This window comes from Amphibalanus amphitrite, unplaced genomic scaffold, assembly GCF_019059575.1.
Source record: "Amphibalanus amphitrite isolate SeventyFive unplaced genomic scaffold, NRLGWU_Aamphi_draft 000107F_arrow, whole genome shotgun sequence".
NCBI classification, from domain to species: Eukaryota; Metazoa; Arthropoda; class Thecostraca; order Balanomorpha; family Balanidae; genus Amphibalanus; species Amphibalanus amphitrite.
The window spans coordinates 900,311-922,456 of NW_024881602.1; the positions used below are offsets into that span (position 1 = coordinate 900,311).

General features: G+C 50.8%; 1 protein-coding gene across 1 annotated transcript in view; it reads right to left on the reverse strand.

Annotated features, from left to right (window-relative positions):
- Window positions 1-21,302, reverse strand: part of LOC122380825 (cysteine-rich motor neuron 1 protein-like) — an 89,720-nt gene extending 68,418 nt beyond the window's left edge. The window contains exon 1 of the mRNA XM_043364310.1: window positions 20,760-21,302. Coding sequence (XP_043220245.1) covers window positions 20,760-21,039 — 280 coding nt within the window. The 5' untranslated portion in view covers window positions 21,040-21,302. The remainder of the gene's footprint in view (window positions 1-20,759) is intronic.
- Between the last annotated feature and the right edge of the window lie 844 nt (window positions 21,303-22,146).

A 22,146-nucleotide genomic window follows, 5' to 3' on the forward strand; every position in this document is an offset into this window, starting at 1 on the left:
TCCGGCAGCAGTGGGCCAGGCAGGGTGGAGTGGCCACATTGATGGGTGGCTGAATAGGAGTTAACACCTCCCAGTAGGAGCAGGCACACCACGAATCAATGATTTCGTGTCAAACGGTGATAAAATAAGGTGGTGAAATTGACGAAGCACAGCGATATGCCCATTGGCTGTCGAGCTGCTGTGAGACAGTGGGCGGGAGAAACTGGGAACGGAGCAGGGAAGCAGACGGAGAACGAGAGTGACAAGAGCAGAAGCAGCAACGAAACTATCCTCGACAGACAGCGATCCTTTTCTATCAGAGGCCATTACCGCTTCCAGGAAAACAGAAAGACAATCGTACTGTTTGCGGTCGAGCCTTGTTTCTACGTTCTTACACAACATGATCCCAATAACCGCATCAGGGAGATAGGAAATAACACGTGCTTGTTATTCATGGTATTCAGACATTCATAATGTGCCATAGCAACAAGTGGATCGGATGCAGGAGCGCAGCCCTCCCCCATACACCTTATGCATACAGTATGCCATCTGTTACGAGCGTAAAATGATTGTAAACAACTCGATTGGTACCGGGTCGACTCTGCGAACGGCATTGCGTTAGGCCATGTTGGGCTATAAATAGGAATATCCAGTGGGACTTTCTGAAATCGAATTGTATGGAATGAAAACACATTCAGTTGTCAATGCATCAGAGAGACGTTAACCCTAATACTGGATTCAGATATGAAAGGGGCGACTTATGCACTACTCTGATTCAGAAAAAGCTCCGTTTTCAATTAAACCTGTTGATGGAAAGCGCAGAGTTTGCATTAAAGTTTTAGAGCAGCGCTTATATGTGTATATCACCTTTTTATCTTAAAAGTTACCGGCAAGTTGTTAGCACATTATATTTTGTCCTCAAGTCACCCTGTGTGAAAATCACTAAGCACACATTCCCGGATTCCCCAACATTCTCCAATTGATCATTTACCCCTCGCCTCCTCTCCCTCTCCCTATCATCCGAGATCGTCCAGCTGACGACCTCAGGGACTTTCCCGGCCTTGAGATGACCCTCTGATAATGAAGCTACCCCACGCGAGTCCCTAGTGGCTGGATAAGCCGGTCGATGAGACGAGAAGCCACGTCTCACTCCCCTTAGATGTCTTGTCGAGGACAGGATCAGCCGCCGACCTGCAGGACAGTGTTTCATCATCGATTCACGTCAGGTTTAAGGAATGGAGCCGAGCAAGGTGGGCCAAAATGGCCATCCGAGAGGGCTCACATTTTTCAAACGGTTCATTACCGGCGCATACCGGTCTTTAGTGGGATATTAGCATAAAACTCATATAGATAATGAGCGGTGTTGTATCCACATAGAACATATTTCTATTATCTTGCCGTAAAAATCTGGGGATCCGGCGGTGGCTGAAGATGTCAAACTCCAAATTATCCCGAAGTCATAATTCAGTCACTTACAAAAACGGTGACGGCAAGTACGGGACCGTGCATGAACGAACAGTTCTTCGATGGGTATAACTAGAATTTTTATCACAAGGAATTCATTTAAGGCATCGCAACATCTAAAGCTCACCAATAATCATGTATCGTACATTATAAACAATATTCCAGAAACATATAATGTTAGCAATCGCGATAGAGGACGTGATTTTTTTATGGGCAGCGGTGATTGGCTGTGGGTCTGGTCTAAATTGCCATTGGCCTTCAAAATCAACAAATGCCTATAAAGCCGCGGCTGACCATCACAAAGTGTCTTTCTATACGCGTTACCTAATCACTGATAGACACGGACAGTGAAACTGCAGAAGGTGTACACCAACAACCGTGTCCCGTCGTGTATAGATTACTCCAGAACGGTACTTGGGGGCGGGAGAGATGTTGGCTACTGGCTGGTGTCACAAAAACAGGCCACCTGGCTAATTTGTCAATGCTACTGACAGAATCGTTGGTAATTAGACAACTGTACAGAGTACGTACACAGCCACCAGTCCAAGTCGTGCATATTGCGCACCTTGCTCATAGACCGGTTAGAAGTTGATTAAATTAACCGCGTGAACAGCCGATACAGAATGTTTTGCTGCATGTTCAGTGTTCAGTGTACACTCAGCAATGGGTCGTGCCTCACTCAGCAGGCGTGGTGAAATGAGAACCTTCTCGGTAGCCGGACGTTCTAACGTCATCCAAAAACAGTGGGCACACGCTCAAACACGTGATCGGGACCGCCATGATTGTATTAGGTCACCGTGGGGCTTCTCCAATCGACAGGGATCGTGTCGGCCGTCCGGCTCTCGACTAGTAATCTGTCACGATCTGATTGTGAAGCGACAGCTTGGATCGGCCTTCTGGAGCGAGAGATAAGCCCGGCCAATACAATCCAACAACGATATATTATGATCAGTGACAATTAAAAATGACGGACGTCGAATGTTTTCAGAACTCGACATATTATTCTACGACGAGATAAATAGTTCGTTCGACTGTAACAAAGTTGGACAGATTTGTTCCACGGGAGTTTGGCGGAAGCTTGGCGTCTGGTTGCAGAGTTGGCCGTTGTTTTATTGTCTCTCCAAACTCAGATCCATGTTACCCAACTGGCTGACGACTGGCCCAGCTCGGCTCGTCCTCATTTCAAAACTATTGGATGTCCCCGACTGGTGACAAAGATCCCGATCGGTTATCTAATCTCAGAATGATAGATAGGCATGACGGTCCGAGTGAGCTCGATTGGCAGCCGATTCGCCACAGAATGGCAACTGAGATCAATGATTCTGTCAGATCCATTGTCCGAACATTTTACAAACATCAGCTAAAAATTTGCCTGCCGACTGGTGTGGCTCAGACTTGTTAAGCAAATGGCAAATGCTGCCAATCTCGCTGTTTCGCATACAACACGTCGAAATAAATCCATCAAACATTTTTGGTGTCACACATCGAAATGCAGAATGAATAAAAACCCAAACATACATTCTCAAAGATTGCTGAGTGGTGTCATCCAATGTCTCAATTTTGACAGAACAATTACACCGAACTGAAATACTGCCGACTGCTTCGTGATGTTTGACTCAGGATTGTGGTCTCGGATGGCTTGCGACATGGTTCGCCCAACAACTTAATACAGCAGCAGCTACCGCCGAAGCGCCGGCTTTAATTTAGCTGTTAAATCATATCAACCCATTCCATTGTGGCGGCTCTTTTTTGTCGAGCCGATTTAGGGTCGTCTTTTGTGCCGTGGCGCGGCTCTGGAAATAGGCCAGTGGTGTGTGTCTGTCTGAGACCAGACCCTTCCCCACCTGCTGCTGTTCAAACGGTGGTCGTCGCTTTCATAAAGCGGCTCAGACGGCTCCAGTGTCACGACAAAAAAAAAAGATAGAAAGGAATCTCAGAAGAAAAGGCACAGAAGACGGCGTAGCGTGATTTAGCTTCAACGGCGAGAAAATCTAGCCAGTGCCGTCTGAATTCGACGACTCTCCGACGATATTGTGTGTCTGTTCAATGAGTCGCAGGTATAGGAAAGACGACGCAGCGGCTTGTGGATCCTTCTTTTTCCCCAGAGTCTCCAGCGTCCGGTACGATCACAATGGTCTGTGGACCATGACGGGTCGTGAGGAAGGCCTTCTCAGTCACGGCCACGATAGGGAGCGCAGCCATGGACTCCATGGGCCGTCTCAATGAACCAGCGCCGTCCACGTAAGGTTCGAGCGTCTTACTAACGTGAAAGATAGGATACGATAGTTAAGATAGTTTACTATGGATGCGAATTCCACCATCAGCTAGCCTGGACCGAAGCAGGCCCTGACCTGACTTAGGAGGAGGGAGTGATGAGGTCCGTGCCCTCGAATTCGACAGAAGGCTTGGCGGCGTACCGTGTGGCGTAGATCAGAGCGCATTGGGAGAGAGGCTGGGATGAAAGACAGAGGATGGGAGTGGCGTGCGTGACCGGTCGGTCGTTATAGCGGTCGAATGGTGCGCAGCACGCAATCGTAACGACGTGCTAATGATGGTACTTCATGGCATCACGTCTTGAAGTTTGATGAAATAGCTTCCGTGCATGTGCCACCCAAGTGAGATAAGCGACGCTTCGCTCTGCTAGATGTATTAATATCCTCGTCTAAAATGTATCATCACCATGTAGCTATTGGGATCAAAATAATTAGCATCTCCTTCGAAAACCGTGGCAATTATAACACCAAAAGAACATATGTTGATATAGTTAACACAATGCTTCCTTCCATGCTTTGCACTCGCCAACAATGTCCACTCGAGCTACAACAGCACATGCATCCCTACGCAAGCCTAATTTCATTCAGCACCATTGCTGGGAGCGGAGTCTACCAGCGGAATACCAATGTGACGAGCCTCAATGTGGTATGAGCATGCCACGCCACGCTTCATGCATGTCATTATCTCTCCGACGGCCCTGAGACCGCCCGCCGACCGATTCCAGAGCACACGAGCGATCCGGAACCCGGCTGGTCACTGGTCACTCAGTGGTCAGTAGTCAGTGGTCACTCAGTGGTCGCGTCCCTGTGGCCAAAGCCAGTGCGACCACCAAGCTCTGGGGCCATCCATATCAGTTCAGCTTCGCTGGACTCCCCGGAAGGACACCGCACTTTGTCGTTTTGGGTCCAGTGGCCGCTCATTCTCTCACGTTGTTCCTCACGTGTCTCCTTCTCCCCAAGTCTTTCTCCCTCTTCCATTCTCTCCCTATCTCCTCTCTTTCTCTCTCACACTCCTCCCTCTACCCTTCTAGCCGGTTGTCATATCCATCAACTAGTACCCTAATTCAAGTCGAAAATGTCTAGCATGACACTAAATCGAGCTCGTTAGCAGAACGCTATGAATTATGCAGTCCCCATGCCACCGAGCTCGAGACTATTCCATTTCGGGCTCGCATGATCGGTGGTTGAAACTCTCGCTGGATGGTGCCATCAGCGCTGGTCGTTTTTGCCTCATGTCCGAAGTTGTGGGAAGTTTTTCGGTCGGTGGAGCTGCTCCGGGTGCGCCCTTACGAGCCAAACTCGGCTGGAAGCAACACCAATCATCCCACGAATCTGCCGGCAGCGCGGCGGGAGGTCCGGATCTCTTGGAGGGAGCGGGCTGGAAATCTGGAGTAGGGTATGTGGGAGTGGGAGAGAGAGCGAGAAAGAGAGAGAGAGAGAGAGAGAGAGAGAGAGAGAGAGAGAGAGAGAGAGAGAGAGAGAGAGAGAGAGAGAGAGAGAGAGAGGCGGGCACTGATAGCAGTCAGCCTTAGGCGGAGGGCGTAACATTTGAGAGCAGAAACCCTTTCCGTTCAGAAGCTGCAGTAGCGAAATGGAACAGAAGCAATTGCACGAAACTGCAGGGCTATTGGCCGCTTCAGATTGGACGGATAGGAGCCAATGGAGCTATCAAAGCACGCTATCGGATCCGGAGATCGGGGCATTGGGAATGTTATGGGTCATAACGCTGGGCACAAGGAGAAGTGAGACATATTCCGGGCAGATGTGATGTGAGGATAACAGATGGAGGAGGATCAGTTACAGCGCCCAGCCCTTTCGGGATAAAACTCCTCTGGAAACAGGTTAAGGACGTTGAAGCAGGTTATCCCATCCATTGATAAAGCGAATGTTTAGCGTGAGCCTGGCCGCCCAAGATCCAGCCGGCGACTTATAGTTCGAATGACGAAAAAAGCATCGCAAAAAATAGCAACACAAGCCAAGAACTCTCCCTAGACAGCTCTGACACTCGACACATCCCAGTCCCGTCGTCCAAATCCGCGCTGCTCTCGGCGGCGGCCGCTGCCTTCCCGGCAGTACCGCGGTGTGATTATGAGTGCCGCTCACCACCCGGGTATGACAAACAAGACGTCGGCTGGTGATTTACGCGTCCACAGTGGACCGACCACAGCGGCGGGAGGGGAAGGGAAGCGACTGCTCGGCGCGGCTGACGAGTGACGAGCCAAGCGGTTCTGTGGAAGGGCGTGTTGGGAGGGGTGCTTTGCGGCTTGTGGTGAAATGGTAGTGAAGATGATGATGATTATGACAGCGGTTGGAGTTGGTGGTTACTGGTTACGGCGGTGTTGCGCTCTGACGAAGTCGTCTCACCGTCGAATTTCATCCCATTCGTAAATGATCAGACATGATTGAGTTTTATTCACGATCGATGGCAACACAAGTCAAATTCCTAAAACCAGACGTTTCGGCCACAGGGTGCCTTCGTCAGTGGACACTAGTGATAAATTAAATTAAAAACACATAGTATAAAAAAAAATCGGTATAAATCGTTCGAAGTCGACACATCGGGCACAGGTTTCGAAATGCATTCTGTGCCCGATGTGTCGACTTCGAACGATTTATACCGATTGTTTTTGATACTATGTGTTTTTAATTTAATTAATCACTAGTGTCCACTGACGAAGGCACCCTGTGGCCGAAACGTCTGGTTTTGGGAATTTGACTTGTGTTGCCATCGATCGTGAATAAAATTCATCCCATTCATTCCTCCCCGAAATGCTGAATGCGGAATTGTGAATGCTATTCAGTTATTCAATTTCACTCACTACGCCACTAACCTGGGACACGTCGCCTTTCGACCCATGTGTAAAATGGAGAGTGCTGCTTGAGGTCCATGATCAAATTAATAAATAAAAGGAGATGAGATACTTGTTAATCATATTGATAAATATTTTTCGGTTAGCCAATCTCAGCTTTTAACAGCCCTTCCTTAGAAATTTGTTAGCATGAAGTTCAGGCTAATATATTCCTACGTTTCCATGGTTCAATACCAGCACTTTGAATCAACTAGAACTATGAGCTATAGAGAGCGTGTTGTGATTGGGGACCCGTGCGGACTAGACCAACAATCGACTGCCCCCAGCAGTCAGTAGCCGCGGGAGCTGGAGTAAATTGAGACCAATGCATGCTAAACAGCATTAGCATGCACATGAATTTTTCATTACATGTGGTAAATGCTGGGGGCGTCCCGTAGATCAACGCAGATGGAGTGGTCCTGAACATGCAGTGACGAGGCTAACGCGTGGTTGTCACGTAAAGGCTTTTCATCGTGTCACTAGCGGTCATGAGCCTGCCTCGCTGGCTGGAAAACCATGTGATTCTGTTTATCTAAACTGGCAAACAGATTTAGCTCTGGTTACGCATCAAGTCATCTGGGTTAACTATGAGGAACGCAAACGACTCGCGCCCGGTCATGACTGACAGCATAAAGCAAATGGACAGCTCCCTTGGACGCTGTTTCAACATCTCCCGACTACATTGTGTCGCATAACTTAACCCGCGCCCTGGTGGGGTCTGTTTATAACGCGACCTGGTGGGGGGTAGAGCACTTCACGGATAGGCTTTTTAGGATCCGGCCCGGCCCATTTCCGGCAAGTCATATCCAGATCCGCCCATTATCCGCCTTTTTTTGAATATCAGAATCCGGCCCACCCATGGCCCGTATTGCAGCCAAACTTCCAAAAAATATCCGTAATAATCCGTTTCACCAATAACTGGTTTCACCCAAAACTGGACTAACAAATTCAATCTAAGGGACCAGACAGCCATACATCTCACAGACCATCATGGTTCCAAAAACCATGCTTATAAACCTAAAACCACATGAAAATCACCACATTGGTAAACTAGGTATTATCCTGCCGCTTAACACATTAGGTTAATTTTTAACTTCAATGTTGAATGTTAAAATTTTGATCCGTTTTGATCCGGGTTCAACCTTCAATTCCCAAATCCGGCCCGCCCATATCCGTTCTTTTTTAACAAATTTAGAATCCAATCCTATCCGGTCCGCGGATTTATCCGTGGATAACGGATTTATCCGGCCCATGAAGTGCTCTAGTGGGGGGGGCTATTTTTTGCCCCCCCCCCCTCGTATCTCCGAAACTACTGGACGGATCCGCAAAATTCAAACGGCGTTCGATAGCCCTGTCAAATTTGTCGAAGGAAACCAAATTTTATTGACCTCGGGGTCACCGATGACGTCACAGGTCAGGTCAAAGATAAAATGTTTCACCGTTCACGGGGCTTCTAGGGAAAGCGCTATAACACCGAGTAAAACGCATTTTGTCGAAAATCAGCGATAAGACGTCAGTTGTCTAGTACATATGTTGCTATTAGAGGTCACTGGTCATACCAGGTCAGGTCACAGGTCAGGTAACCAAAGGTCACCAAGGGTCACCACATGAACCCAACTTTACTAAGGTTGTGCGATGCATGTTTTATGGCCAGTTTTTCATTTCCAACCCAATGGTGTTGGTTATAAGACCATCAGGTACGGTTTAGGTCACTTTCTGGTGGAGGTCAGGTCAAGGTCAGGTCAAAAAAGGTCAAATTTCAAAGTTGATATTTTTGCATAAAATGGATATCGATTCGATGCAGCTCGTCACGGGGAGTCTAATGGTGGTCTTTGTTTTGCACTACGAGGTCTAGAATTGCTAAAAATTGAGTTTGAAAATTTGACGTCATCAATTTTGAACAGTTTTTCCGCTATAACTTCGCCAAAAAAGAGGTATCAATCTAAAATTTGGTATGTGGATGGAAGGCGGTAGGGACTATCACATATATTCCGGTATTTGCGAAATTCAAAAAACTTTTTGTTTTTTTTTATCATTATATTTAAAAAAAAAAATATTTTTTTTTGATTTTTGGGGGTCAAAATCCAAAAAATTCAAAAATCCGAGATGGCAGTTTTGTAGCCCTGTCAATTCTACAGCTTTTATGTCCTAAACATTTTTCTGTATTTTCAAAGCTATAGGCCTGACAGCTCTTCCCGCGAAACCCTTTTTTGGGTCGAAAACGGCAGAACATGACGTCACTCTGACGTCATTTCCGGCCAACCTATCATAGCTTTTGGAAAAAATTTTGGTCACAATGTGTAAAATTGATGTCCGGGAGGGTACTGAAAGTTTGGTGACGATCGGCGCAGCGGTTCTGGAGATATATCGAAAAGTCTGGAGGGGGGGGGCAAAAAATAGCCCCCCCCCCCCACCAGGTCGCGGGTTAAGCCGCGAGCTTAAACTGGCTTTACGCATGCAACGCCGCCCCGCTAACACCCTAAGACGCCTGACAACGGAACAATGGCCACAGATTTGTGCGTGCACCAGCCGCCGGCTCATTGTCGCCAGCAAAGTCTGAGCGCCCCGCCGCGCCGCGCCACCAAGAGGCTCCCGAGTAGTGCGCGAAGAACGCCCGGGCGCCCAGGTATGCCCCGCGCTCCTCGGGTGCTCAGACCGTCCCCGTTTATTGTCATACTGACCGCCCCCGGCTAATTTCAGACCGCAGGCACGCCGGCTCCTCCCTCTGTCATCCAAAGGACGTCGCGCTCCGGCCGGACCTTCGTCGCGTCGACGGCGACAGGACGCGGCGTCGAAAGCGACGGGGACGCGGCGTCGAAAGCGACGGGGACGCGGCGTCGAGTCTGAGTCGAGTGCGGAATGACGCGATGTCAGCGATAGCCAGGTCTAAGTCTCTACCGCACAACAGAGGAGAGGATGAGCGCATTGATTCTCATCTATTACCGACTCTCAAAAGCAGCAAGCAGCCTCTTTAGCGTTTTTAAGCACCTGCCAAGTGCACAAAGATGTGCTGTCTCGACCTGTCTCACGGGGCCCGCCCGACAAAGTCCCGTTTCACATATTCTAGTTTCTAAAGAATGCTACTACAGCGCAATCCAGATCGTCAAGCTTGAAAAACTCCTGTGGATTTATGGAGACAGACTCAGACCACATGATGAGGCAAAACAACCGCAGCAGGCGCGTGATGACACCGTTCCCGTCAGGCCATGTGGGCCCGTCAGCTACCCACAACAAACGACAGAACGCCCGGCATTCCGGAGGAGCTTCTCACCGGCCTCCTACAGCGATCAGTCCTCCTACAGCGCCGCCGGGGCGCCGCTGGGGCGCCGAATTAGTCGCCTCAGCGCCGCCACAGCCGCGCCGGACGCGCGGGCGCCGATCGGCCGGCCTCTGGACGGATGCGGCCTCTGTTTAGATGGTCTGGCGCCGGCGCTGGCGCCGACTGCAGGCCCGGCCGTCCGGCGCCGCACAGCCGCACTCGGATGCTGCAGAGTGAAAGTGCCCATGTGCGAATGAATGCCAAACAGCGCGACGACCGGTCAGCGACGCCAACTCAAACACAAGTCCGGGAGAAACTGTAGGTGGCGTTTGACGTCATCGTGGATTTGGAGGCTTTTGGGAGTCGCTTAGGAGTCATGAGAAGAGCTTGACCCAGGACCGGCTTCGCTGCGACAACGGCGAGCGACTTGAGGTGGACTTCTGTCCCGTGGGAACAGCGAGCGATGAGATGGTGCGCGATGACTGGAAAATTCCTGGAGTTGGCTGAAGTGTGGATCCAGCCGGATAACATCTTACCAAGTGTTGGTTTACGTAGAAAATCGAAACGCTAGACCCGCAGGTATTGATAGTTATAACGGCAGCAGGTATGTAATTATGCATGTGTCGGGCTCAAATCCGCAAGGATCGACCGATGTGCCAGTCACTTTAAGACACTTTCCTGGATACTTCTGTGAACTGAAACAGAAGGGGGCCAATATAGGATAAGTAGCTCCAATTGCTAATCAACCTACGATTAGCTTTATCACATTGTTGTTGCATTGTTGAGAAAGAAGGACGAGCGTTTTTGAGCCTGCATCACTGAGGCCATCGGACAGGGTTTGCCACTTTCACCAGGTGGAATATGCAGGTAATGACTATTGGCTAATGCTAAAAGGGATTAGAATCGGGTTCCCCTCTTTGGCTGATACCTAGGCCACCGTTTTGTGTCAAACTCAACAAGAGATCATTCTCCCAAAAAAGTAGCCTCTATAAACACGCTGAAGACGGAAAAAGGGTGCGGCTCTTACACGTGACTGACGAACTCTGCTGTGAACGACAGACTACCAGCATCAAGAAAATCTATCAGCAACAAGGCCCAAGAGGCATCGGCAAACTTTGAGCTGAGCTCGATTCAGTATTGACAAATCTCAACACTTCAACAGCTCTCCTTTCGGTTATCCCAACGTCCTTCGGTTACCAGGCGCCGGCCAATTTCACGCCTCTGACAAACCCATTCATATCTGCACAGATCAACAAGTCGCCGACGGCGCGCGGCACGCCGCCGTTTTTGCCACAATCTGACGCCGAATGAGGCCTCATTCGGAGCGGCAATTTTCTCAGACGCCGGTTGACATACGAACGTGCCCTCGAGCGGCGGACCGCCGGGCCCGACACGCCGCAAACTGAGTACAACAACAGGCGTACTCGTGTTTTACACCGGCAAAAAGCGCCCGCGGCTGCCGGAACTGTGGCCAGCCTGTCACGGCAGAAAACACCCGAGTAGCATGTCGCCCACGGCGACATCCTGGGCCTGTCACTCGGGCGGCGATTAGGTGTCGGGTGATCCTGAGGGCGCTTTATTCAACCACTCGCTTGCACTCATTCTGCGATCGTCTATGTCCGTTCTACGCCTGAGCCTTCCATCCTCCACTTTCCAGTGCTCTCGATCTGCACTTGTTCGCGCCCGATCTGCGCCTGTTCTGCGCTCGATCTGCGCTCGTTCTGCGCTCGATCCTCGCTTGATCTGTGCCCATTCTAGGCCTGTGTGGCGCACAGCTTCAAGCGGCGCGGCGGCAAATACGGCGCTATCAGCATCGAAGGACGCGTCGCCGAGCGGCCAATAAGCGTCTGAATGTGCGGCAAGTGGCGCAGAGATTAGGCCAGTCAGATTCGGCCTGTGTACCGCGCGTGGCGCTGGCAGGCCAGGGACACTCGCCACTCGTCGGCAGCGACAATCGCCGCTCGTCGGCAGCGACACTCGCCGCTCGTCGGCAGCGACAATCGGGACGATCCGTTCTTGTTCACTGAGGATGAGTGGATGTCGACCCAATGATGCGCGTTGCACTCTGTATATATGAGTCTGTAAGTCATTTCCGTTTACTGTGCTAGGAAAATAATATATATTGAGGCTCGAGACGTTATATATTTTTCTAAACAGGTATTAGCTCGCTTTTCAACAAATATTGCAAGCTTATTATGGCAATTCAACGGAAGAAAAGTTATTGACGGAAGCAAGGTAATAAAACAGCTTACCTAAAACTCAGTCTAAGAAGCAAGATGATGACTGGTAGCTTTAAAGTGTGCTCAAATCCCCTAGGATGGTAAGCAACTCGCGAGTTCACAGCTCCCATACTTGATCGTCCCCCTCCTCACAGCGCCGAAGTACCGCGCTTCTCGCTAAGTCCGGGCAGGATCCGTCGTCTCTCTCGTCTTGTCCCGCCCTTCCAAAACACCTGACCGGTACTTGTCCTCCGACTGAGTACACATTCAGCACCACCGGCCGACCGGCCGGCGCCGACGGAGGGGGGGCCGAGAGCCCCGGGGGGGGGGGGGGGCATGACACGGACCCGACCTTGGCCGGCGAGGCTATAAGTGTCCTGGCAGCGGCCGGCCGCACGGCAGCTGACACTCCGACCCACTCAGATCGGCGGAGAACGGCGCGCCGGTCGGGGCGTGCTCTGACCGTGTCCGGAGCACGGCCCGGACGTGCTCCGCGGCACGGCCCGAACGTGCTCCATCGGCTCCACACGAGGCCCTCTGTCGGCCCCGGAGCTCCAGGATAAAACTGAGCTTACCGCGGAATGTGTTGATTCCAAATAGTGAACGGTCGCTGCCCGCGCTCAACCAGTCCCTTACATATGCTGAATGGAACGGTCGTTTTACTCCCCGGAGTATAATTTACAGATGCTCACCAGGCGCGCTCTGAATCCTTGAGCTCATGACGCTGCACAGAGATCCCGTTAGGTTTTAACGCGACATTCCAGGCTTGGCGAGCAGTAGTTGCAGGTCACTGTGTTTAATATGGCCCCCGATGTGAGCAGTCGCGCCCAGACGTTCCTTGGCGTACCCTGACCGCAGCCACGCCGCAGCAGGGCGTGCTCGGACGTACCGCCCACGCTCGGTCGTGATGCCATGCCGTTCTACGACGCACTAGCCGGACTTCGTCGCAGAAGTATTATTGCTAGTTACAGAGCTAAACAATCAGTCACATAGTAAACAGTCTACCCACGCGTTTTGTGAAGAATGTCACTGTGCTAGTCTGAATATACGTAAGGCATTTGTCAGCAACATTAGGTGAAGCTCGAATTCATGGGCTCGCTTCCTTTTTAACTGACAACCCTTCAGAAAAGTCGGGCTCGGCCCTCTGTCGCTATCACTGATCCTATCCTAACCTTAGCCGTATGAAACGACTTAGTCCCAACCGTGGCCTTGCTGTGCCTTAGCCAAACTTTAGCTATGCTGTGCTCTGACCGCGTCCAACCCTCCCTCCGCCCGTGCTCTCCTCGTGTCCGGACGTGCTTTGGACGTGCTGCGGGCGTGCTCTGGGCGTGCTGCGGTGCCTTTCGGCAGTCGGCCGTGGAGTCCGGGTCGCCAGTTTCGCAGCACAATGGTGGTCGCTGTGTTTGTGTAGGCTTCCAGAGGCCGTTTGCACAGGTGACTGTCGCGCCGGCCTGGAGCCGTGGCTGGACGGGCGGGGCGGCGACGGAGACGGATATACGGGAAAGGGACGGAGACGGGATGGAGAGGGACGAAGACTGATACGGGAAGATACGGAGACGGGACGCGGACGAAGACGGGACCAAAGAAGGCAGGTGAATGGCAAGAGGTAGGTAAGTGTGAGAAGAGGATGTGTGGCAAAGAATCAAAAGCTTTCATAAGCTTTTCATTCGTTGGGCTTTGTGGCAAGCTTTAGGATCTAACCAAAAAAAGTTTCAGTAAATAACCAGTTCACAGAGTTTCACAAAAGCGGCACGAAGGTAAAATGAATGTCCTGCACATAGTTGGAACAGAACACCCAAGAATCCATAAAGCTTTTTCACAGGTTACACGACGTTAATTGCAGAACAGACTATCACAAACGCGATTTCGAAGATGTGCACCGACGCAAAAAAAAAAAATGGACAGATTCTGGTTTAGATCCGGTCAGGCGGTCAGTGATAAACATACCTGTCCGGACCATTCCAACCACGACTGACAATTGTGAGGTCGAGCGCGCCTCGGACAAACGTTTTCAGTTGTCCAGCCGGCTGGAAAATCGACTAGCCTGGTCGCCGGGAGATTGCCCATCCAGGCAGCTCAGGCTGACAGCTGGAATATTGGCTCGGCTCGCCGCCGAAAAATTGGAGACGAATTGCAGCCTGACGGGCTCAGCGGCCGGATAATGTCATGGCGATTGTGCTAGATGATTGCAGCATTCGAGCGTGACAGCTGGCGTCCGCTGCAGGCCGGCCGGTCCGCACAATGCGCGTCGGGGCCCCAGCTGACCGGCCCCCGGTTATCTCTCAAGAGTCCGAGTCCCAGTGACTGGGCTATCGATTTGATTTGACCTCGTACTTTGACGCCGTACATTTCGGCCACAACCACGTTACAATGCCGAGGACCCCGCCGTAGGGTTCTGGTATCAACCGGCGCCCCGCGGCAAGGCAGACGTACCCGTCGCCCACCCGGGCGCCCACGGGGGCGTCCGAGCGCCACTGCACATGGCCCTTGCCGAGTAGTGCACGCGACGTGCACGGCTGACGTGCACAATGGGTGCAGCTGTGCACAGTGCCAGCGACGCGGCTCGCACGGCCGATCGGTGCAGCAGCCGAACCAGGGGGGTTCGCTCCCGTGCCTTCAGCATTACGAAAAATGGAAACAACCCGTGAGCAGCATCAGCTGCTCACGTATATGTTCAAGGAAAACAACATGTAATGGACTGCTGACGACGGCCCTCTCCACCAATCAGCGCTCGGCATCTCGAGCGCTGATTGGCTGGTAACAAACGCGTCATATGTGGGTCTCATTTTTTGCGATCAGTGAACGCGTTATTTAATACACAGTGGCCTATGGAGAATGGCACGCGGAACTGAAGGTCAGTGTTATATTGCTTCGTACATGCGAATGGAGGTATTTGAGTGGCATTTGACACCATTTTTGAAATCTACGGTGAATTTCTGATCGACTCATGTATATATTTTTATGAATTTGATAGTATTAGCGCTACATAGTCGGTGTTTTATGTTGGTGTTGTTTCTCTCGACCTTTGTCTTGGACTTTTATCATATCTTTTCTCGAAAATGCTTGCCATAACCAAGTCTAAACTGTATCTGTATAAGAGATAATTTGTGCTGAATATGAGGAGAAAGTAGTTATGACCATTCTGCCCATCAAACTGCCAGAAGGTGTTCTTGTAAGGTGATTGAAACTTCAGTACGGGTTGCAGATGTGGGTTTGACATAAGCATTGTTGTTGTAACCCTACTTGCTCTAATAAAATGGAAACATGGGGTTATGTACCCACTATTGCACAGCCTGGTATCAAGCTGGTTGATATGTGGAGGATAATGAAAGCATAAAAACTTTTCTTAAGTGAATAGGAGCGTTGCGTCTTGTGACTTTGTCAAGTCATTTTAAATCAAATGATTGTGATTGTAACTTCTGCTTCAATTAATTATTGTTGCTAGTTTTGACCTTTTTAATCATCAAGTTTTATGTGTACCAATTTCATATGCTTGTGTAATGTCTGTGCGGCTTTGTGCAGTGTGCGTGTCTTGAAACAAACCAATTTATTTTGTACCTTTTTGTACTTCAACAAATGTATGTCAAAAGACAAAAAAGTCATGTCTATTATCATTGACACTACTACAGCTAACTTTGCCTATATTCCTATCTTTCAGAGGCATTCAATTCAATCTGCTTTCCAGTGCAGTACCTAGGAGGCTGCAACTGAAACTCGCACAAAGGCAATCAAGTGTCACTTCATCAGCCTACAGTAACAGCCCATCTGTAATCAAGATATGGATGAAGTGGCATAGAAGAACAACCAATTCAAACAAGATAAGATTGTATTTTGTTTTGGACTATTTTTAAGCATAACAGAACACTACACTTGCTGCTTTTTATGTTTGCCCTGTGTGCAGTTTTGAATAATTTAACTATGAAATGCTTTTGCCCACTATTCTCTTTAGATAACCTTCCTTTGTAATGCATTTTGAGCTTACATGCATGATATATTTATCTTGGCTTCATAAAACTACTTGCAAGCTTTTGTTATGGACATTGGTGCTAATATGATGCTTCAAATGTGTCCAGTAGTTGGTGAAGGGAGAAGAGAAGTAGGACAGCTGATAGCTATTACCAAAAATATGTGCTTGTCTGCACTTCGGGCTGTTCCATCATATGCAACCTCTTTTTACCTCCTAGAGTTAAAAACACCTCATCTTTTGTTTCTTTCCTGTGTGCCAATTGTTTCCGTGGTGCTATAAATGTCAAGTTTGAAGTTGGTATCTAAGTGAGCAGAATGTGCATTATTTCAGTCCGTCTTGAATCATTCGTCTTGAATTATATCCCTAACTGACATCCTGTTATTTGTCCTGCAATGTATGTGCCTGTGTCCGCCCTTACCTCCGGCTTTAGCCTCAAACCAGCCCTGCTGAGCTCTGTCGCCGGCGCGGTGTGTCGCAACGTGCTGTTTCTCCACTTCAGCCGACAGCTGCTAGGAATCGTCCTGTGCCATGCGCCATGCGACACAGCAATTGTAAGCTTCAGGTCACATTCGGACTGATTGGCTCCGCGTATGTGCATCCGGCCGGGTGCTAGTCGATATCAGGGACGTGGGTCGGACTGTCGTGGCGGCGTGCACTGTGGTGGTTGAAGTTGTTGTATTTCTGTCAGTGAAAAGCATTAATACATAACCGTGGCCGCAGCCCAATGTTATTGTGAATTTCAGAGGGAGTGGCCAGTCAGAAGGGCCCCATGTGGGTATGGATCCAGTGTCCAGTGGGATTGGCTAAGATTTCCGGCGATTGATAAACGCTTCTATGAAAGTAAACCTATTGAGTTATGAGGGGAGGTCACGTGACGGACCTGACCTTACTAAACTCTTGTGAAAACACGACACATACGAACGATAAGAAACCGACAGCTCTTCTTTCTGCCAAGTGTCATCTTTGTGTGAAGGATTTCTTGGCACTGAGTGTTCAGAAATTGCATTGTTTTTGGACTGTGCAGAGGCTCACGAGCGACAACATAGGTCAACAACCTAACGTTCCTTAAATATGCGACCTGTACCAGAAGATCCAGCTTGATCAAAAGATTGGACGAGTCAAATTTCAGCTCTTTAGCTTAAAAGAATTTTGAGCTTTCTTAAAAACCGTCAGTGTGGCACCATATCGCCTCCCCGCGCGGTCGGAAGGTAAAAGTTCGCCGGCTCTAACTAAACAAATACGCGTCGCATCGCAAATTCATTGACGGCGTTCGAAGCGTCGTTCAATTTACTTTCGTAACATATCCTAACATTAACATTTAACTGCCTAGCGCAATCTCCAACAAGCAAAAGTTCCGTGCACTCATCCTCATACAGTGTTAGCGGCCGCCGGCCGCCGGCCGCTGACCCACATTCGCGTCATCAGGGAATGCTGCAACTAATTTATTGTTTCCAACTTTTTTCCCGGAGCGTTCTACCTGGTTTATATAGCCTTGAGCCGAACGGCGGCTCTGAATGATAGAGATATCGGGTCGACGGCATGGAGTGGCAACAGGCGCTAAGGGGTGCAGTGTGGAAACGGCTGAAGCGGGCGAAAATGGTTAGCATTTTGGGCGCATTTGAACGGCTTCCCTAGGCGTGTATGAGCGTTGGCTGGTAACGCGGATAACGATGGGGAATGGTTCTGATGATTTTGGTGATATTCATAATCGGCAAAACATTGATGGCTGCTAACACTAATGGCCCATTCAGTTCCGCGAAGTGGTCACAAAAAGTCACGCATATATCGGGACTCGATCACAGAGCCTAAAAACTGTCGCTCACATGCTGTGCTCCTTCGAAAACATTTATACGGGATGGCGACCGAAAAAAAAACTGACACAGGCGCGAGCGTTTTGTGTGCGGTGGTCGCCTGCGGCTGCCCGCGACCGCCGCCGCCTCAATTCGGTGGGGAGCTACTAATTTGGTAAAATCCACACCTAAACGACTACCGAGCCACGCTCGCCAGGCCTTCTGCAAGCTTATGTTCGCGTAAGTTTGAGGTTGCAAGGTCTTCTAGCCCCTAACCGTACCCGAAGCCGTTTTATACCCTCTGACCACCGCACCGCCAAAACCGCACGTCAGCCGAAAGAACGTCCCAGCAACTGTTACATGGCAAGGTAGGTACGACGTCACAGTTTCCACCGCGAACCAAACAGGCGGCGCGATATTGCTGTTTAAACATCCGCAACACACTGCCGGCCAGTTAAACATCACTCGGGGTTTGTTGGCTCTGTTAGAGAGCCCTGCCGGGGCGGGGTTCCCGGAGCTCCCTGAAAGTTTGCCGCCAGTCAGGGGCCCATTGATGACATTCAACAGAAGGGTTGCTAGCGGCCTGCTGCGCATAAGCGGCCCCGCTGGACTGTGGGCTGTAATGTGAGCTGTGTTATTTTATTCATTGTTGAACATGTGTGTGCTCTACAATTCTACATGCACGGGTACGAGAGCCATTGTCATTGTTCACTGGTAGACTTGGAAATAATCAGGATGATTTGTGCCCCACAAAAACTTTATTTGCAGAATGGTTTCCGATTTCCCGAGGTTTTCATCATATAGAAACTGGCCAGAAACTTTACGTTTTGTCTTTGAAAACCAATTGATATCGTTTTTTTTTTGCAACGGCTCAATACCAACCCGAACTAAGACCGGACGCTTATTTTACACCGAAAGAGACGGAAATTTCAGTATAGCTGCCTGCAAAGCAAAACAAAATGCTTGCATGCTTCTTATCCAAAATCAATGCCAGTTGAAAACTACGACATAACGCCCCACTTGAGCTTGGAATTCGCAGGAAATGGGTATGCCGTTAGGCGTATTGCGTGACCGTATTGCAAATATTTATAACGTCTACCGGGTTACTAGGGACAAGGCTCACTTATTTAGACGTGCCATGAACGTTTCTAAGAACGTTCCGCGGAATATTCTTAGAAAAGCTTGTCGCTTTAGACTATCTCCATATGCATACCGTATGGTAAATTGGATTTAAATGAGCTTCTTTGTGCATGCAAGGAGGTAACATCGGTAAAGATTGTAAAAATTTATATGCTTAGAATTGCTGTTGCTTGGATGTTCATTTTTTAAAGTGTCGCTTTAATATTTCGAGCTACACTGACCACATGTTATTACGAATCTCCTCAGCGCTGCCAACCCTCTGGGATTTCCAGCAGACCTTGATGAAGCATCTGAGAAGTTAGCGGCCGGATCTAGATTGTACTCTCGCCTAACTTCCTCTCTCCAGGGCGGCTCAGAATGACGAGCTACGGAACTTTCGCCTCTTGACGACCAAATCATACGACTCCATAGCGTGGCCTCCGAGAGTAAGGCCCCACAACACCGGCTACTTTCGTAACACGCCTTTGAACATCCCCGACCAGACCAACGGCGCTATTCACATGCTAATGAATGATCGCTCGACAGGTTTCTAGGCCGTTTTCACACCTGTAACCGACAATGGCCACAGCCCATATATCCGTGTCACCGTACCAGCGTAGTGCTATTCTGTGCAGTGTTCTTCTGTTTGCGTTCAGTCGGTCTCACAGTTGGTCGGTCCGTTCAAATTTGGTCTGAGCCCGGCTGGGTGGTCCCTCACCTCTCCGGGCTCCCTCCCATATAAGCGCCGCCTGTCAATGGCGAGTGGACCATAGGCGCGTCGCCTGCTCCCCTCCAGCCGTCGCCAGACACGGAATGGACCCAGCGGCAGGTGGCACGCGCGGAACCGTTCCCACACAAGCCGTGAAGCGGCCGGTCCCTCTGCCAAACTAGTGCTAATTTCCACCCGCAGGAGGGGCGTTCGCGGGCACCAGTCAATCCGACGCTCCGTTCACACTTGAGTACACCCCTATCTATCCCTAACCCCTAGATCCAGTGTCCTCAGCTACCGACCAGCGACCAGCGCGGTAGCTACCTCGCGCCCAGTTTATGCTGGGCTGGCTGTGCTGAGCGGACGGACGGTCGGACGGGCGGGCGGCTCACCTGCTTATGAACTTGGCCCCGTGCCAGGCCGCCCAGCGCGGCGCCGCGCTGGGTCGGCCGTTCGAACCGGAGCTGGCCGGCCGGCCCGGCGCCGCGGAGACTGGCCACTGAGATAGTCACGTGCACAGCCGAACGAGATTTGACGAGACACGACCTGACCCGAGCCGCCGCTGCATGATTTAGGGGGCATCGTGTGATGTTTATAATGCACCCTCTGGCATCAGGCCAAATTTACGCATCACGATGCACGCTTTATGATGCAGAACTTCCGCTTAGGGAATTTCACATCCGCGTGCATTCGTCCCTATGCTTCCGTGTTGTTACAGCAAATAATCCATGTAAGGCTGGTTCAGAATGTTCACCGTCAACCCAGCTATGTGAGGTCAACGGGAGGAGCCATGAGTGGAAAAAACCCGTCTCAGAGCTCGCGCCGACCGCGCCTTCCGGCTCGCCCAGCGCTGCGAGCTACGGTCATGAGACGAAGCACGGCCGGGCACGGCGAGCACGACCGAGCACGACCGAGCACGGCCGCGGGGGCACGACGCGGCGGGCAGGCCTCGTCGAGTTTACGATCCCGCGGCTAGTTACGAGTTCGGTTAGGGCTGCTTGGGGTCCGGTAAGAGGCCGAGTTAGCGTCGCTCGGGGCCGGCTGTATTCAAGCTCAGCCCCGGGGACTGGGCGGGACGATCCGGGCCGGGCCGGCGGCGGGGGCGGGGGCGGGGGCGGGCTGTGTACTCACCGATGCAGACGCCCTTGGCGGCGGTCACCACCGGCTGACCATGCTCGGGCGACGTCTGGCAGACGAGGCCATCATCACACAGTCCGTACGCGTCGAAATGTCCTCCGCAGGGCTCGCCCAGGCCGCGCGCGCACACGTCACAGCACCCGCAGACGTCGCGCACGATGCGACCGGGACAGTCGGGTGGTGAGCACGAGGCCTTCTCACACGGCGCACATGACAACGCCGAGCTGATCCCGACGCCGGCCGCTAGCAGCAGAGCCGTCAGCAACCCGCGCATGGTTCTCACTGCAGGCGCGGGACGGCAGAGGGAAACGGACGACCCAACGGCACGGATCACGACACGCGAACGCTGGCGAAACTCGGATCCAAACACAAACGGCAAAGTGACCGAAACGTGCAGACGGCAGCGAGCACGACGGAAACGGCGGCGACGGCGACCTGTCACTAGCGCGCTGTCGAAACGACCCTTCCTCGCGGCGGCTCGACGCCACAATGCCGCTCGGCGGTCGGCGCGGAGAGGTGCCTCCTCGGCGAGCGATACCGACTGCCGTCGGTAGGTGGCGCTGGCTGCGGCCGCAGTGGATTGGACCGAGCTGAGGCGGCCGGCGGAACACAAACGGAGGGGTGAAAATTAGAACGATTTACTAAGAGTTGAATCACAGATGTCGCGATGTATCTAGGCGAAGAATGACATATTTGAAAAGAAGGGCGATGGGGGGCATAATCTGTAAGTACCTAATGGTGGTGGTGCTGGGAGGGGGCCTTTCGGCCCTTCAGTGCTTTTTGGTTCTGAATGAAAACGGATTGAGCTAGCGACGAGAAATTCGGTGTCCGGTGACATTGCCCAAAAATTTATTCTGAGCATTGTGCCAGCATTTTGAGTTCTTATCTTAGAGCAGTCTTCAGGTTCAGTTTCTTAGCGGCATGTTTTCCCAAACTTCTACTTTTCCGACAATCGCCGATAATAACCAGGTGCTTTGACTCGAGCAGTCAACATTCGGTGAAAATGACGATTTGGGGGGCACTTTGTCATTCTTAATAAATCCCGCGCCCTGGTGGGGGGGGGCATTTTGGCCCCCCTGTGGTTTTTCTTAAATAGCGAGAAAACGGCGGCGCGCAGCGCCGCCAAATTTTGGGTACCTTACCGGGCATCAATTTGACACCTTCACACAAAATTTCAAGTCACAGGTCACCTCAGGTCAGGAGTTATTGAGGTCAAACTGAGGTCATGTTCGAGTAAAAATGAGCAAAAAACATGACATCTTGAAACGCTCACCAATTCTACAGTTAACAAGCAATTTTAAAGTTCTTTATGTGGTTGTGTAGAAAAAAGACGGCGCTACAAAACCGCTATCTCGAATTTTCGAAATATTTGGGATTTTGA